Source organism: Phalaenopsis equestris, unplaced genomic scaffold (genome assembly GCF_001263595.1).
Source record: "Phalaenopsis equestris unplaced genomic scaffold, ASM126359v1 Scaffold000297, whole genome shotgun sequence".
NCBI lineage: Eukaryota > Viridiplantae > Streptophyta > Magnoliopsida > Asparagales > Orchidaceae > Phalaenopsis > Phalaenopsis equestris.
The window spans coordinates 3763308-3780969 of record NW_018164739.1 but is presented as its reverse complement, the minus strand read 5'-3'; the positions used below and the strand labels follow the sequence as shown (position 1 = coordinate 3780969).

Here is a 17662-nt window from a genome sequence, read left to right as displayed (position 1 = left end):
TGATCGTTGTGATGATGTGGTATTTGTGATGGTGATGGTAGTGGTTGTGTTGATTGTGTGCTGGCGGTGTTGTGTTGGTGGTGTGGTGGTGGAGTGGTGGTGGTGGTGGTGGTGGTGGTGGTGGTGGTGTGGTGGTGGTGGTGATGGCGGTGGTAATGGTGGTGTGGTGTTGGTGGTGATGGTGCTGTGTTGGTGGTGGTGTATTGGTGGGGGTGTGTTGGGTTGGTGGTTGTGTGGTTGTAATGTTGTGTTGGTGGTGGTAGTGATGGTGTTGTGGTGGTGGTGATGTTGATGGTGTTGTGGTGGTGGTGATGTTGATGGTGGTGGTATTGGTGGTGGTGTTAATGTTGTGTTGATTGTATGTGTGTTGGTGGTGGTGGTGGTGGTGGTGAGGTGGTGTGGTGGTGGTGTGGTGGTAGTGGTGGTGTGGTGGTGATGTTATGATGGTGGTGATGGTAATGGTGATGGTTGTATGTGTGCCGGTGGTTGTATGCCGGTGGTGTTGTATTGGTGGTTGTGTTGGTATGGTGGTGGTGGTGTGGTGGACGTAATTGTTTTTGGTTCATTGACAATACTTGTTTTCTTTGAGTCGTGGATTCTTAAATGACACATTATATTTATTATGATAAATATTTATGATGATTAGTTCTTTTCATACTAGTAACATAATGGAAAGCCAAATAAATTAGTTTATTTGCTATGTGGGATAAATATTCCAAAATAATATTTTGCGACCTCTGTCTTAAGAAGGTTGAATTGAGAAATAAACCAACAATCTATTTTAATAAGGAGGGCTGACAAGAGATCATAAAAAAATTCAAGAAATGTACAGGAAGGGAATACGATAGGACGCAATTGAAAATCAAATGAGATCAATTGAAAAAAGACTGAAAAAATTGAAAAGAATTGAAGCAAGGATCCACGAGCTTGGGTTGGGATCCGATAAAACGAACAATTGTTGTTTTAGAAGAATGATAGACCGAGAGATTGGAGGTAAGAATTTATGAAACGTCTACTCCTTCAATAAATTTTTTTTTTCATAAACATCAACATATCCATTTTTCATTACCTTGTAAGTGGTGTCAACTGCGAAAAAATTAAATTCAGTGACATCGAGTTTGAGCTGGAAGAGAAGTTGGATCGTATGTTTGGTGGAGTCATGGCAACGAGAAATCTTGCATGGACCTGTTGTGAGCGAGGGTTTTTTTGGCATAGCTGAGTCTTTGGATGTCGAACAAACAACAGACTCCAATGAAGACCCTAGTTCGAACCTCAATGAAGTTGTAGCCACCAGCCGATCAAAGCGGCCTAGGGTTGAGAAAAAGAAAAAAGAAGGTGATGTTTTAATTAGGAGCAAAATTTTAGAGTTAGTTGTATCATTCATTAATGATCCTAATACATCACAAGCAACTTTCATTCAATAACTTATGCGAATTCTGGAACCTCCGTAGATTTATGAGGACATGCCGTTATATTTATTCTCTATGAAGTTGCTTGAAGATCCGACAGTAGGGTTCATTATTTACGTTATTTTCATGATAACAAGGATGCCTGAATTTTTTCTTTCTAGTTGTATAATTTATATTTGTTTTTTATTGAGACACTGTCAATTATTCAACATTTTGTTATTTGCTTGTCCAAGCTCAACATAAATAGTGATCGGACATAGCGAGTTTCCTTGGAGGATGACTTATCTCGTGATATAAATCAATTACATTTTAAGAATAATATTGTCATATCATTAATTGTTATTTTAATTGCCGTATTACTCATTGTTTTGTGAGCTGTCTTTTTTATTCTTGTAACATTCATACATTTCAAGTATGAAATGTGCTAGTATGAATAGTTATTTTATAAACAACACTTTAGTACAATGACAGAATTGTCATTTGTTTTGAAACAGCTACAACACAGCTATTTCAAAACTGAAAAAAAACAAACAGACAGTCAGCTTCTGCACAGAAGCTTTTTAATAAGCTGTAACTATCCGAAGCAGACCCTAAATGAACTTAATTGTAACCTAAACTAAACTAAATAACCTAATAGTTAAACTCAATTTAAGAACTAAAATTAAGCAAAACATAAACTGAAATCAAATTAAATAAAAAAAAGACCAAACCAAAGTGTAAAACAAAATCTAAGCTAAACATTAAATTAAATTAAAACTATACTATATACAAACGTAAAACCATACATAAAATGAATTGAACCTAAACTAATTCGGAATTTAAAAAACCTTTAACTAGAACTTCGACTAAAACATAATAAAACACAAACAAACACCTAAATTAAACATAACATAAAACCTAAAGTCAACCCATCCTTAGAAGTACTAAACTCAACATAAGATTAAAACCTGAACTAAACCTAAACCCTAAATTAAGCCTAAGAAAGTCTAAACCTAAACTAAATCTATAACCTAGAACACCACATAAACCCAAACCTTAAGCTAAACTCATACACAATCCAAACCCCAATTCACTCTAAACAAACCCAAAGCTAAATTATCTTTGTCTGTTCAATGCTTGCCCACTTGCTGCGTTACTCAGGGGACTCACCACTCAACCCATCCCAAACCTTAGTTAACCAGTTGCTTGCTTATCCAAACCAAAACCATCCAACCTAGCCCGAGCGTAACATGAGAACCAAACCCCTCCTAAACTAGCACTCCCTCCCTATATCGAATGGGCACCCGACGTGCTACCACGGGAGCTCACCACAATTACCAGGAGCAGCCCATGCCCTTGTTGCCATAACCCTAACTGAGAGCATCCATACATAGGGCACTAACACTTCACTCACTCCAACAATCAACACTCCTTCCAAAGGATTGGAAAACTCTCCAGTAACCATCACAAATTGATATTAGAGTTGACCCAAACAATAATAAGCAAACAAATATTATTACTGAAAAGTTAATAGACAGTTACAACCAACACACTGAAAGGGTAAATAACAATAGACACGGCACAAACTCATACTAGGGTGTGCTGGCAGTGGTGTTGGTGGTTGTTGGGGTCTCAAATGGTGGCGACAAGGTGGGGGGAGTGGAGCAAGTGGGTTGGTACAACGAGGAAACAATAGATATTTGTTGTCTGGGATGATAAATGGATAGTTGGGTTGGCCAATGAAAAATAGCGAACAGAAGCGGTTATAGGCGGCTAGAATAGCAACTAGCTGCAAGGACGTTGTTCCGGGTGGCTGGGAATGCGGAGATGTGGCAGCAAGGCAGTGCATTAGGCCTTGGACAACGACTGGGTTGTAGGTTAGTGGTTTGGTGGGGGCTAAAATAGCAGCAAACCAACCCAAAACGGCTGCTCGGGGTGGCATCAACAAGCAGGAGTTATAGCGGCGGGGAATTCATGGGACTGTGGAACACAACAAAACAGCTCGGTACGGCTGTTCGAGGTGGCAGCAGTTGGCAGGAGTCACGACGACAATGGTGGAGAATGCATATGGATGCAGGACAACAAAATGAGGGCAGTCCCAATGTTGCATCAACAAGGAGGATGGTCGGACAGTGAGGAACTACAGGAAGAACAACAAAAGAATTATTGTTCGGGCGGCTGCAGCAAGGAAGGATGTGTGGTAGCGATGCGGGAGGGATGCAAAGGAGTTAGAGAAGGATAAATACCACCTTGAGAGAGAGATACAACTGGTGCACCACTCGACCCTTATGGGAGAATTGCCACCTCGAAACGAGATATAGCCGGAACTCCACTTTCCTTTAGATATAACCTTATATGGTAAAACAAGGGACTTCGACGGCTCTCCTGACATAAACAAAATCAAAATTGAAAACCTAAGCATGAAAAATAAATATATAAGCCTAAGGTAAATAGTAGTGGATCACACTCTAAATAAGAGGGAAGTTTCTGCATGGAAGTACTGGTTGGTCCTTCCTATGCTTGGACTGAATAGTCCATACATGACAATTGTCGTGCCCCATGCAGAGATGCAATCTCGCATCCGATTTGTAAGTCGGAGATGCTCGGTGTCAATCTCATAAGGTTGGAGGAGCTTTGATCTCATTTTTCAATGTTTTTATTTCTTCATACTAGTTAGGTCGGCCCTGTTGAAGGTTGCAGAAATGTTGCAAGCTTCCGGTATGTCAATCTTGTAGGCATTGTCATTCCAAAAAATATCCTGATAGAATAAGTATTCATTCACTTTCGACATAATTTGAGCGGAGCTTCGTAATGATATTGATTCTCACAAGCAAAATTCCTAGCAAGTAAATCTATCATTTGCTTTTCCCACTGATCATATTTGATTGGATGTATCCGATAAATAAGTCTGTTGGAAGGAATTAACTCAGGAATGATATCTATAGTAGGTTGGGCCATACTTAAGTGTAATTATTCAAGAGAGGCATCTCCTCTTCTCTGAAAGGACCTAGATCTCACTGAAAGATGTTACTTGTTGCAAAGATCCTAAGGCGATTTTCACATTGCGAATCATTCATTCTGTTTGATCATCTATCGGTGGGTACATTGTTGAACTGATTTTAATACTCAAAGGACTTCATATAATCCTTCAGGAGAAGCACAAAGGAATGTCATCTCTAACATGTTGGACCTCCCTTAGTAGGAGTGACTCATGAAGTAGACTATATGTCTAAAAAACATATATTCCCTTAACTGGGGTTACCATGTGTCTGGCGTTGATTCCTCAGAATTAGAAAATGTTGGATCTCTAATGTTAATTTTGTTGGAGCCTCTTTCATGGGCTCAGCTTGAGCTACACGTTTTTCTCATTCATCAGTTGGAATCTAATATTTTTATGTCATCACTTTCTTCAGTGTCTGCTATGTTGCTACCCATTTCCTCAATAACTCCCTGTACAGTGAAATAGGTTGTACCATTGTTTGGGCAGTCTGCTGCATTGTGCTCAAAATTGTAGCACTTGACTAGGGCTATCAAAAAAACTAATTTGCCGCGAAAAACTCATGTTCGACTTGTTAAGTAGCTCGTGTTTGAATCGTTTGTTAAGAAAATCAACCGAACACGAAGAACCCTTTGTTTGATCCTGTTCAGCTCGTTTTAGCTCGAAATAAATAAATTATATTTATTATTTTTATAATAATATATTATATATATTTATATCTAATGTTAAATTATAACAGGTTGTGTGATCATTTGCTTCTACATTTTTTATTGTATAGATTTGGTGCAAGTTCGAATCCAACACCATACATCTATTTTTTTTAATTAATTTAAACCAACCAATTTCGAGTCTTACACGAACAAGAATATGTAAATTGAATCAAACACAGACATGTTCACGAGCAATTTTGAACACAAGTCAAGCATACACTTGATGCATTTTTTGGTTGTGATAGATTTTGGAGCGTTGGTTAGCTTCACTTGTTTTTCATTCTGAATCAATTTCTCCTCAGGTGGGGGCTTATATGTTCCTTAAGCATACCTAGAAATCTTTTGGACACCTCATTATCGTAGTTTTTCCCTTGATCAGGTTTCTATCTTGGATGACATGGTTGGGATTTTGGTTTAGGTTGGTAAAAGAGGGTGTATAGGGATGTTGTAGAGCAGGAAAGAAAATTTCTGGGTAGCCGGTTTGAAAATAAACAAGGGGAATGATTTTTGTGTGGAGGTGAGGATTGGGTATTAGTGGACGCTAGAAACCTTGGGATAGGATTAAGGTTAAACTAGCTATGATAATAAATGATACCGGAGCTAACATAACAATAACAAGCAAATAAATATTATTATTGAAAGCCAATATGCAGTGGAGGTGGTTTTGGGCGTCCGGAAAGGTGACGCCAAGGTGGTGGCGTCGAGCAAGTGGACGGTACAATAAGGAAACATTGGATATTCGTTGTCTAAGACGACAACAAGTGGATAGGTAGGCTGGGTAGTGGACACATAGCTATTACAAGTGGTTCTGGGTGGCTAAAACAGTAGCTTGACTGTAGGGAGGGTGTTCCGGTTGTTTTGGATTGCGGATATGTGGCAGGGAGGTAGTGCAGTAGGCCTTAGTCAAGGCTAGGTGGCAGGAAAGTGGTTTGGGAGTGTTGGAGCAGCAGCAAAATAACCCAAAATGGCTATTCCGGGTAGCAATAATAGTGGGAGTGATGGCAGTGGCGACAGGGAATGCCTGGGACTGGGGGACAACAAAATACGGGTTGCCCGATGCAGCAGCAGCGAGGAGGATGGCTAGACTATGAGGAAACATCAAAAGGGCTTTTATCGTGGTGGATGAAGCAAGGAGGGATGCGTGGTAGTAAAGCGAGAGGGATGCAGAGAAGTTGGGGAAGGATAAATACCTCCTTAGGAGCGAGATACTTTCGGAGCACCACTCAAATCTTGGAGAAGAATCACTACCTTAGAGCGAGATTTAGCTGAAACACCATCCGTTTTTGGATACAGCTCTGGACGGGAAAACAGAGGACGCCAACAACTTTCCTAATAGAAACACAATCAAAACTGAAATCCAAAAACACAAAATGTAAATATATAAGCCTAGGGTAAATAGGAGTGGATCATACTCCAAATAGGAGCAAAGACTCTGCTTGGAAGGACAGGTTGATTCTTCTCATGCTTGGACTGAACGGTTTAAACATGTCAATTGTTGCACTCCGTGTGGAGATGTGATTTTGCATTTGCTTCGTAAGCCGGAGATGACCCGCATCGCAAGTTGTCCCCCACCTCTACCCATCCAATTGAACTCTCCTGTCTCACCTAATACCAACTCTGGCGAGCTTAGGTGCTATGCTGATCGAAATCGTTGCTTTTGTTAGCCCAAGCTCCAGAATCCAATTGGAGATTGTTCATGGTGCTCGGTAAATTTTAATGATTTTCAAAATGTGCAAAAAATATAGTATTATTTGAATGCAAGTTTTTGTTTATTTTTTGACAAAGAAGATATTACACTTAATGTAGCTAGAAGAAAAGGCTTAGGTACTATTTGATAAAAAAACATAAGTAATATTTTGCCTACTTCCCCCTCTTGTTCTCTCTTTCTTGCACAAAATATAATTTTAGTCAAAAAGTATTTTATGCACAAAATCTTCATGTCGATATGAATTTTAGTCAAAAAGTATTTTATTTCCAAAGAGTACATCATGACACATTATAATTTTTGTAATTGTATGAATATAAAGGATATAATAATTATGTCTGTGTGCATGTGTATGTTGAAAGATGGAGTTCCTTTCTTAGTTATTGGTTAGTGAAACTTGTGCCTGCATGTAAAGCTTTTATCTATTCTAGTGTAGCGACAAGTTTGAAAAGTTCGACAGTGCTTCTGTGAAGGGTATATTATAATATAAAAAAATGTTTAAGTTTGGCATGAGTAAAATTTTTTCTAGAACTTATGTTACATAGAGCAAGTGAATTCTTTTTTCCTTCTTTAATCATGCTCTAATGTTTGTACTTATAGTTCTTATTGATGTTAGGTGTTGAGCGTCAAGATTTACTTTTCATGGCCTGCATACATCTTGTCTTCTATTCTTGATATACATAACCACTAAGTTATTGCTTAGCTTGACCAAATAATTTATAATCATTTTTAGGGAAATCTTCTTTGATTTAAATGGGTAAAGAAAGTTTGTTATAACAGGAGATTAACAGTGGGAAACAGTATTAATTATATGCATCAGTCTGTCTTTACAAATTTATAGATGTAGAAAATAAAGTTTTTCATCTTATAAAATGCTTAGAAATAAAAAGTTCAATGTATAGTGGCTTGGCTTTTTTGAGATTTTATATTATATGTTTGAAGAGTGTCAAAAAGAGCTTCCAAAAAACTCATGATATAAATTTACAGTGTTTAAATTTTAGTCCAAATGTGCCTTCTCATCTTGATGTTCAAAGCTTACTTGCTAGATCTTGATAGTCTCAACCTCCGATCTAAATATGCCTTACCTAAATATCAAGGGAAATCTCATCAAAATAAAGCTAAATCTACTTGGGAAAATTACTCCTCAAGTATTCTCTCTCATTTATATATTGAGGAGGTTCATATGGAAGGGGCTTCACTTTCCTAACTGATCAAATAGTTGATATTAGAGCAAATGATAAACTTAGGTGCGATTTTCTCCCTCTAGTCCAAGTAAAAATTCATTTTATGATGTATATTCACCCACATGAGTGTGCACATAATAGATTTAAGCTTGCCTGACATAGGTATCCATGAGGAGCTGTTGCTATTTTATCTTATTTGATTTCTACAAATTTTATAGTTTATATACTTCTGTCATATTTCTTTTGCTATTTGGATGGCACAGTATATTTTAAGTTCTTATTTTCTTTTTTTTTTCAAAATTTGTATTGGTACTGCTTTAGGCCATATTTTTATGCATTGGGCTGATCTTAGATTATTTTTGTTAAATTCTAAGTCCATGGCAGTGTTAATTATTGTATGCAAAAGCTGCAATTTATATTTTTATTTATTGAGTTTATGAGTATTACTACTGCTTTTTTTAGGCCAATTTCAAGGTTCAGCTCTTACAGTCGTGCTTGAAGGAGCAACTTTGAGTATTGAAGAAGTACGCAGCCTTCATCTTCCCCCACCATGGAAGCTTCGTGGAAACACTCTGAATTATGGATTGGGATTAGTTGGCAGTTACTCCATTTGTTCTATAATGACAATGGCTACTGGTGGCTTCTTCTTTATTTTCGATCCTCTTGGGTTAGTTCTTAGTGCGTCCTCTGGTGGTGGTCCCTTCTCAAAGCTTTTCACCTTGCAAGGTTGGTTCATTAGCTTTATCTTGGTCAATTTTAGGAACACATTGGCCACACTTGTTTATTATTATTTAGTGAAGTGACGCTGCACCTATACTCTTTAACCTTGGAGTTGGCTTATGAACATCTCACATAAAGCATATGGATAGATAGTTCCAAAACGCACATTTTTGGCGTAAGGGGAATATTGATATTCTTTAACCACAAATCAAAGGGTACAACATGGTAACGCTTTACGAATCATTGAGAATTATTTTTGGTGTACTTATATGATTAAAATCTTTGATTTTAAAAGTTATATTCCTAAAAATTTGTACTGGATTTGAAGTTTATTATGCCACAAATTTTAGGGAAAAATGTATTAGTCTGCTTATATTGAAATCTTGTGAAACACGGGCATGATGCGTGTAGATGGGTATAGAAATAGTATAGGAATATAGCAAGTTCAGAAATTTATGATGCAATCATGCACACACACACAAGAAGCGAGGCATCAACCAATGTATTATGTCATTAAATTCTTGTATACATTTATTGTTAAATACTTTAAACAGAACACACTCTACTTGTTTAAATTCACATTATATGTTATGTTCTTCTTCGTATTCTGAACTATCTAATTTTTTTGACACCCTCCTATTGTATTCATGCTTTTTGTAGAGGTTTGTTTTGTCATGTTCGTTAAGAGCTGTTGAATCTCAGTTTATAAGCCAATTTCAAGCATTGCTTTGGTATAGTGAATGGAACTGGGTTACTACTTTTAAATATAATGATATCATACTAGTGGGAAGAATAAGTGAGCAGATTTTAATTATCCTAAATATGAATTGATGTTATGATTTTGATAATAAGTTTTTATTAATCCTAGTTCAATCATGAAGATTTTAATCAGTTTAATTCATTAGAGTTTGAATAGTAATTTGACATTAAATTAGGCTTATTAATTAGAATAATTAGAAATGAATTATGGTAATTAATCAAATCATAAAGAGAAATTATGCTTATTAATTATGGATGATAATTAAAATATATTTCGGCACGGGCGTATCCCACATCCACTGACATAGGGTGTAAAGGATGTGGCTTCGCTGCCTCTATATTGGATGTGGGAAGATGTGTGACGCTTGGACCGGCTCAAAATAGAGTTGTTGAGGGCTAGCCTATCATCCTTATTCGTGGATTTGCCCCTATTGGAGTGGGCCCACTTCTTAGTTACCCTAGTGTTATATACTTTCTTGTCGTTTTTTAGTGACGTGGGGCGCATAGGGTTGAGTCAGTGGGAGGGTTGAACCTTTTCAATCTTGGTTTGCAAGTGGCCAACCAGTCCCTTGCCCTACCTGAGTTTAACGCCTAATAGGGAGTGGCCTACCCCCCTAGCTACTAATATATATATTCTATGTTTTCTGTTTAGGGTTTCTCTTTTTCTAATTTCAGATTTGATATCGGAGTTAATCTGAAAGACAATCAAACATGAATATTTTTTGCTGAAATTTAGAAGAAATCACAACAAAGGTTCATAAAACTGGAAATAAAATAGCAAGAATACAAACAAGACCTTAGGGCGGGGGTGAGGGTGAGGGCGATGACGAAAGTGATGAACCTCAGTTAGACACATGTTTGAGGGTGGTTTAAGAGGCTATGGCAGCAAGTAGGTGGAGGGCAAGCAGGATACGACAATAATCAAATGTTGGAAGGGGTTGGCGGCAGTGAAGGAGGGTGTAGGCAAAGTTGGTGGCAATAGGGTTCGCGAGAACGGATTTGGTACAGGAAGGCTAGCAGCAGTAGGTATAGGCGTAGGGAAGGGTGGTAGTACTGTCCGGTAGGCTTCTCTCGACAATGCTTCCAGATTTTTCCGAAATTCTTATTTGTCTTGTTCAGCTCCTTTACTACCTGAAAGCCTATGACTCGAGTCAGCATCGCAGTGATCAGGAAGTGACGACAGCTCTGTGTGTTTTCTAAGCAGTTCTGACTCTCCGCCTTGTGCTTAAGCACAAATTGGAACGGCACTAAGAATTCCACCCAAGTTGGCATGAAGGCCCTTCAGTTATGTGGTTATACAAGAATGTTCTTCATGCTCATTAGTAGGTAGTAGTTCAAGTGCTCAAGAGCTCTCACAATAACATAGAACTCCTTGTTGTACATCACTTATTTCTTCATAGACTCGTTCAACTTCTCCAAGAAAAAGACTATGGGGTGACCTCCTTGGCTCAACATTTCTCTTATCCCCAACATCAAACTCTATTTATAACAACTGATTTAAATCTGGTAGTGTCAAAACTAGGGTCTAAGTCACCTTCTCCTTTAGTGTGTCGAAACTATTTTGACTTGTTTTTGTCCATTAGAATTTCTCTCCTTTCAAAAGCTCTGTTAAGAGAGGTGATGATACTGAAGCTCTTGATGAATCTCCTATAAAATGATGCTAGTCCCATAAACTTTTTCAGCTCAGTGAAAGATTGCGATGCAATCCAGCTCACAATGGCTTTGATCTTTGTAGTACCCATCTGAATGTGTGCACTAAACATGATATAACCCAAAAAACATGCTTGGGTTGTCATAAAGTGACTTTTTTTTGGACACGCGTATGACCATTTTAAGGATCTAATGGATTTAACTTGTGGCACCCCTCTTCGTGACACCTTTTAGATCTTTCGAATTTTTAGGGCAAGGCCGGCATGACGACCCCGTCAAAGTCATGCTATACCCAAAATTACTCCGCACTAAGATTATAGGTTAATGCACTTTATCGGTAAATGGTTTGCTAGACTATGATTTAGGGTGCTAGGTAGTCTTTTTGATGTCTGACTATTGTTCTTTGTTGAATTGGTTGCCCTAGCCAGGTATCTTTCTTTTGCATCGTGTCTGTGGTGTGACTGCATGCTTCATATGTATGATAGTGTGCTGGGGCGTTCTTCTGCAGGAAGCCATGCCTATTTATATGCACACACTCAGGTACCGTTATGGGGGAGCATGTGAGGATTTCTTAAATTTAAAAGGAATCACAGCAAATGTTCCTAAAACTAGAAATAAAACAACATGAATACAAACGAGACTCTAGGGCAAGCACAAAGGTTATGAGCCTCGGCTGGACAACAAGTGTGGGAGTGGTTGGAGAGGCTACAGCGGCAGGTAGGTGGAGTGCAGGGGGGATGTGGTAGAAATCAGATGTTGGAAAGGGTTGGCGGTAGTGGAGGAGGGTGTATGTGAGGTTAGTGGCAATAGGGATGGGTGCAAGAAAGATTGATAGTAGCGGATTGGGTGCAAAAAGGCGAGTGATTGTGGGTATATACACAGGGAAGGTTGGCGGCAACAAGGAGAGGGCCAGGAGTTTTTGGCGGCAATCAGGTCGATTGCTGGCAGGGTATCGAGCACTGTAATAGTCTAGATAAGGGTGCTGGGAAGGGGTGTATGGAGTGGGATTGAGATAGATAACCATCACCTCTGAGAAGGATATAGTCGGTGCACCACGTCTCCTTGGATACAACCATGGCAAGGGAGGAAACACCTGACGATTGGAAAGCTGAAATCGAAGAGTAAACTTAAACCCTAATCAATGACATATTTATAATAAGATAATTAGGCGAGGACAAGGGGCGACAGTTCCAATCCAATAGCATGTCCGGATTAGCCGTAGCCCCCACGTCAAGATTTCTCATCCTCGGCGTTTTTCACTCCTTTTGGTTATTTTTGAGGAGACGTGGTATTCCAGTTGTATTCTGCTCCAGGGTTACGATTACCTCCCCTAAAACCTTCGCTACCTCCCCTCACTTGTCGGCGACCAACCCACCCAGGCTTTCAACCTTACATGCTTTCCTGCTATCGGTCTACTGTTGTAAGCCTTCCCTGCCTCCCAACCTTCACTGCATACCCCACTATTCCGCCTTGTTGTGACGTAACCGCTTCTACTTCCCTGCTTGATGTTGTTAAGTTTCTTTGCAATCCTACCTGCTGTTGTAACCCCTTCTCCATCCCATTTGCTACTGCTACCACCACCTACCTACCTTCCTTCCAACTACCCCACTCCCCGCCCCCTTCGAATACCCTCTATTGAAACCACAACTTTAACCTACACCCTACTTGTTATCCATCTGTCACTTACCACCTTCGTCCTCAGCCTAGGGTATGTTTCTGTTGTTGTCATTGTTATTTCTATTCAGAAAACCCCATTGTTGTAGTTTTCTGTATTTTGCGATATTATTTCTAATTTGCGGCAATTTTGATCAAGTCTGGTATCATTTAAGACATAGTTTTTCTTAAATTCTATGTCTGGACAACCATCAACATCTCCAAATTTTCCCTTAGGATTGTATCCAATGGCGAGTTGTGCGGCGACTGTATCTTGTTTCGAGGTGGTTATTTTCATCCAAGAGTTGAGTAGTACTCTGATTGTATCTTGCTCTTGTGTTTGTATTTCTTAACATCCAATTTTGAGAAATCGGTAAAAATTTTGGCACTTGTAAAACACACCCAAATTTTGCATCCTTCAAAATTTGATCGGGTCAATTTTAAAATTCTACACGTAGGATCAATCAATTTGATATATAGCACTATACATGAATTTCAAACGCGTGAGAAGATAAAAAATTATAAATTTATCAGTTTAGTTATCCTTAATTAATCTTAATTATTTTCCCTAACCACGCTTCATCACTATAGTCGCCGACTTGTTCATGTAATATGCAGCCATGGGGTGGATCAAACGGGATTAAGTTAAATGCCACATTCCTTTAATTTTTTTCCCATTCCACATTTGGTTTCTTCATGCCTAGAGAGGTCCTCCACTCGAGTACTGTATCGGGATCGAACATATGAGGCAAGTGGTTGAGCATGGAGCCAAAACTCTTTCATGATATTGAGGCATTTCTTTCCTTTCTTGCATTTTCATTTTCATTTTGACTTTGCCATGAATCAGTGCACTTTTTCATTTACGATCGTTGTAGTGAGAGTTGAACTTATGTCGGAGATTACTTACCTGGTTTGTGGCCTTTTGTATGGTTAGTTAGCAGGAAATCAACAATGTAAAGAAAAGGAGGGAAGGTTAGGGGGGATGAAGAGAAGATTTGAAGTTAATTGTAGGGAAGTCAAATTCGAGATAAATATTGAGGCTTATTTTATGTGTGGGTTAAATTAAGGCCTGAGGGAAGAATTTATGAATGTCCTAAGAGGTTTATGAATTTAAAATTACTTATACTAAGTGGCGAGCTCGAGCGAGCGTGGGAAACTCGTCGTAGGGCTGTTGGGTTAATTTTGGTCAAATTATCTTGTGTTAACTTAAAAAAAATAATTATTTGTAGATTTCCATGTGATTATATGTTTGACATTATTGCATCTAGAATTTTCTGCATATTGTACATGAATACCTGTTAGACTATATGAGCGCAAACTTAATTTGTCCCTTACGATACATATAATTTTTCCATGCTGTAAATGTGATGTCTATTGTGTTTTCATTTTTGTTTGAATCTTGATTGTACCCCCAGTTGCTTTAGCTTAAGAATATTTGCTTTGTGGACAGTGGTGTAGACAAGGAGTAGAGGAAAATTGAGGGACAGTGGTGTCGAGGCTTTGTGGCTAGCGGTTGAGTAGGGAAGGGATGGTGGTGGATGGGCAGAGATAGAGAAGGTTGGGTAGCGCAGGTGCAGACAAAGAGAAGAGGGATGCAATGCTCATTTCCTTTTCCTGTTTTTGGTCTCTGCCTGATAACCAATCTTTTTGACTCGTTTTCTTTCATTTTATCCTAGAAACAGATATATTAGTTTGGGAAAGAGCTGAATACATTATTCATAAAATACCAAAAAATATGACATCCGCAGCCCTCAACTCAGGAATAATTTTTTGATTTGATTCTCTTCGGTCATATGAAGTCACCTCATTGTCCTTATAATGGGGCTTCATTGTCAAATTATGATATTTTTCATTAAATTATGTTTGGTTTTAAAATAAGTCTTTAACGATTCCCATTTCAATGAGCATGGTGTGGGTTACTTTGTGTGGTTTTCACTACAAACCATAACTACTGAATTTTTAACCAACCTTTTACTTCTTTAATTACAAGATTTGTACCTCCCTTGTTTAGAACGCTGCCGAAGCTGTGGCGGAATAGCCATGAGTAACCTTGGCAATACCTATATATTGGTGGCTGCCTTCCAACCACTGCGCTTTCTATTTTGGAAGCATGATATCCCTGTTTTTTATCTTCCTGGTGCAAGAAGCTTCTTTCAGTGCGATGCCAACCAGATTCTACAACTGTGGCTTATCAGTTGTTAACATCTGCATGGGTCAAGATATTTGTAAATTTGGAACCTAAGATTGTTTTATAATATAATGGATATATTAAATTTCATAATTTATGTTTTAGGGAGCTAATGATCTATATAAAATTAGTAATAAATACCTTCCACTAAATTGACATGAATTTCTGTGTATTTGATGAAATATACTATTTTGGTGGTAGTTTTAATATTTATATTAAGAAAGTTGAGGCATTTCTGCTTTATGGAATATAACTATGTTGTGAATATTGTCTTCAAGGGTAAAAAGTTACATAATTATATTTAATAACGTGTATATGCTTCAAATTTTTTTACTCATGTACCAGTATAGTGATATTATGTTTATAGTTGATATCTATTGAAGCCTCATACGCTTACCTATTTGTGCTATTTGCATTTTGTTCTTCATTGCTGATTTTATGAAAAATATTGTTGTCAGAAATATTATTAACTAGTAAATCTTTCATGTCGCAGAAAATGACCTGACTGATAGATTTCCTGATCAATTTAACCCACTGCTTATGAACCAAGGATTTTGCTCGGTGCCATCTGACTCGACATTTATTCGCATGCCATTATCTTCAAAGGGCTTGGAGGAGAATGAACTTGGTTGTAACAGAGTAATGCAAATCTTTAACAGATTCATGAATCATGCATCTTCAGCTCTCCTATCTATGAAGTCTATATTTCAGGTAGAATCTATTCATTTACATGGATCATAATGACATTTATCTCTGAACTTATGGCAACATAGGGCTATCAAGTTGGCCCCATTTAGTTAAGCCCAACAGATTCCATTGCAGGCTTGCAGTATCCATAAATTTTGAAAGACTTCTCATGTTGTATGACTTATTTAAGTTCGTTTAGCCTATGAAGCTTTTTATTTCTCAGAATAAAAAGAAGGCTAGTTTGATATGGAAGTGAAATTTCAATAACTTGGTCAACAATAGCTATATTGATGGTGAGATTACTAGTGATGACTTGAGAGAAAATTTATTGGTTTTTATCAAAGATTTATTTTAATCCATAGTTAATTTTTAGTTCTAAATGACCTTGCATGCATTAAGCCTACTAGGGCCAACCCTTTTACGCTCATACCTATTTATCAAAGCCAATTAGGGCTTTTAAAGTTTAGAACCTAAAATGGGTAGCCCAAATCCTTTGACACGCCTATTCCATAAGTCCAGACTTGCTTGCTAGTATTTTTAATTGATTTAGGATATTTTTGAAGTATGTTCTAACATTTATAGTAAGGTCATGATCCCATTTTTAATGTGGGGAGTGAGCCTTATTTAACTCACAGAAGCATTATTTTTGTGCGTAGCCTTTATAAATGGTGGGGCTACAGATCCTTATGGATCAACTAATGAACATTTTTTGATATGATTTTAAACCCCTGTCAGAGGGCAAGGGTGCTCATTGCCTACATCATATGTGCATGCTTATGGTTTGTCAACCTATAATAACATTAATTGAATGTTTCTTGTTAGTTCACGCTATTTTACTTGATTTTGTTGGCACTAATTGTTGACCCTAATCGCACGCTAGAGAGGAGGGTAAATTAGGTGAGCAACTTGTATTCAAGAAAGTAATTTCAGAGTTGATTCATAAATGAATAGTTTGTTAATTTTTATGAGAAACACCAACCCAACTAATCCCCCGGTAAGGTCAATTGTGGCGCGAGAAAAGTTGGTAATTGGCCAAACGAACTCTCACCAACACTCGTTATGACTTTTCATATCATGATCTAGTGGGTAATATGGTGATAGTTTGGCAATTAAAGTTATTTGTATTTTTGTATTGTATATGATAAAATTACATTTTCAGGAACGTTTTATGTTGTTTTTGTATGTGTGGCAGGAAAGGAGATGAATGGGAATCGAACTGGAACGAACTGGAGATTGGAGCAATATTTGGCCATTGAGCGCATAGGCACCTAGCCACTTGCGCCTAGGCGCCAGAACCCTCCCAAATTAGGCAACAAACCCGTGAAGTCAAAAAGTTGGCGCTGCTCCCAGGGCGCTATGCCGTGTAAAAGTTCATTAGTAAACGTTGCATAGGCGCCGCGATACTGGCTCTTAGGCTCCATATGTTTAGTTTTCAAACCGAGACCTTGGCGTCTAAGCGCCCAAACCTGAAATTAGCAATTACAATATTTCAAAACTTGAGTTTATGGGGACATGAATAAAAGGCTTGATCACGAATTAAGTGTGGCTTTTTCATTAGTTTTCTTTTGTCATTTTCTGAGAGAGAAATTGGAGAGAAGGCTAGAAGTAGATCAACAATTGAAGAAGAAGAAGTGAGGTGTAAGAGAAACCGAGAGGCAATTGCTTTTATTTACGTTTGGTCTCAATTTTCCAAGAAGAGAGATGAGCTCTTTACTGAAGCTCATTTGTGATAGTAATATTTAATTTCAAGACTTCTGTATTTGGTTTCTCTTTTTATTCAAATGAGATTGTTTGTGTGTTCAAGCATGCATAGTGAGTAACCCTCAGTCTCCCTTGGAGTGGGGAAGTAAAAGTGATGGGTATGAGATTTTCAGTTTGGCTTTGAACATATTGGTTTCCGGTTATGATTAACTTTTCAATCTTCTTTTACATTTTATTTTTGCCATATGATTTGTTAGAACTTGTTCTAAATTAGGAGTTTCGGTAGAGATAATAATGGAATCAACTAAGACGATCACAT

The 17662-nt window shown here is 38.0% G+C and overlaps 1 protein-coding gene across 2 annotated transcripts in view; it reads left to right on the top strand.

The window, feature by feature from the left end:
• Nucleotides 1-17662, top strand: part of LOC110025404 (sacsin) — a 153968-nt gene that overhangs the window by 66015 nt on the left and 70291 nt on the right. For both annotated transcript variants that reach the window (XM_020725860.1, XM_020725861.1), the window contains exons 5-6: nucleotides 8448-8711; nucleotides 15449-15666. In XM_020725860.1, coding sequence (XP_020581519.1) covers nucleotides 8448-8711; nucleotides 15449-15666 — 482 coding nt within the window. The remainder of the gene's footprint in view (nucleotides 1-8447; nucleotides 8712-15448; nucleotides 15667-17662) is intronic.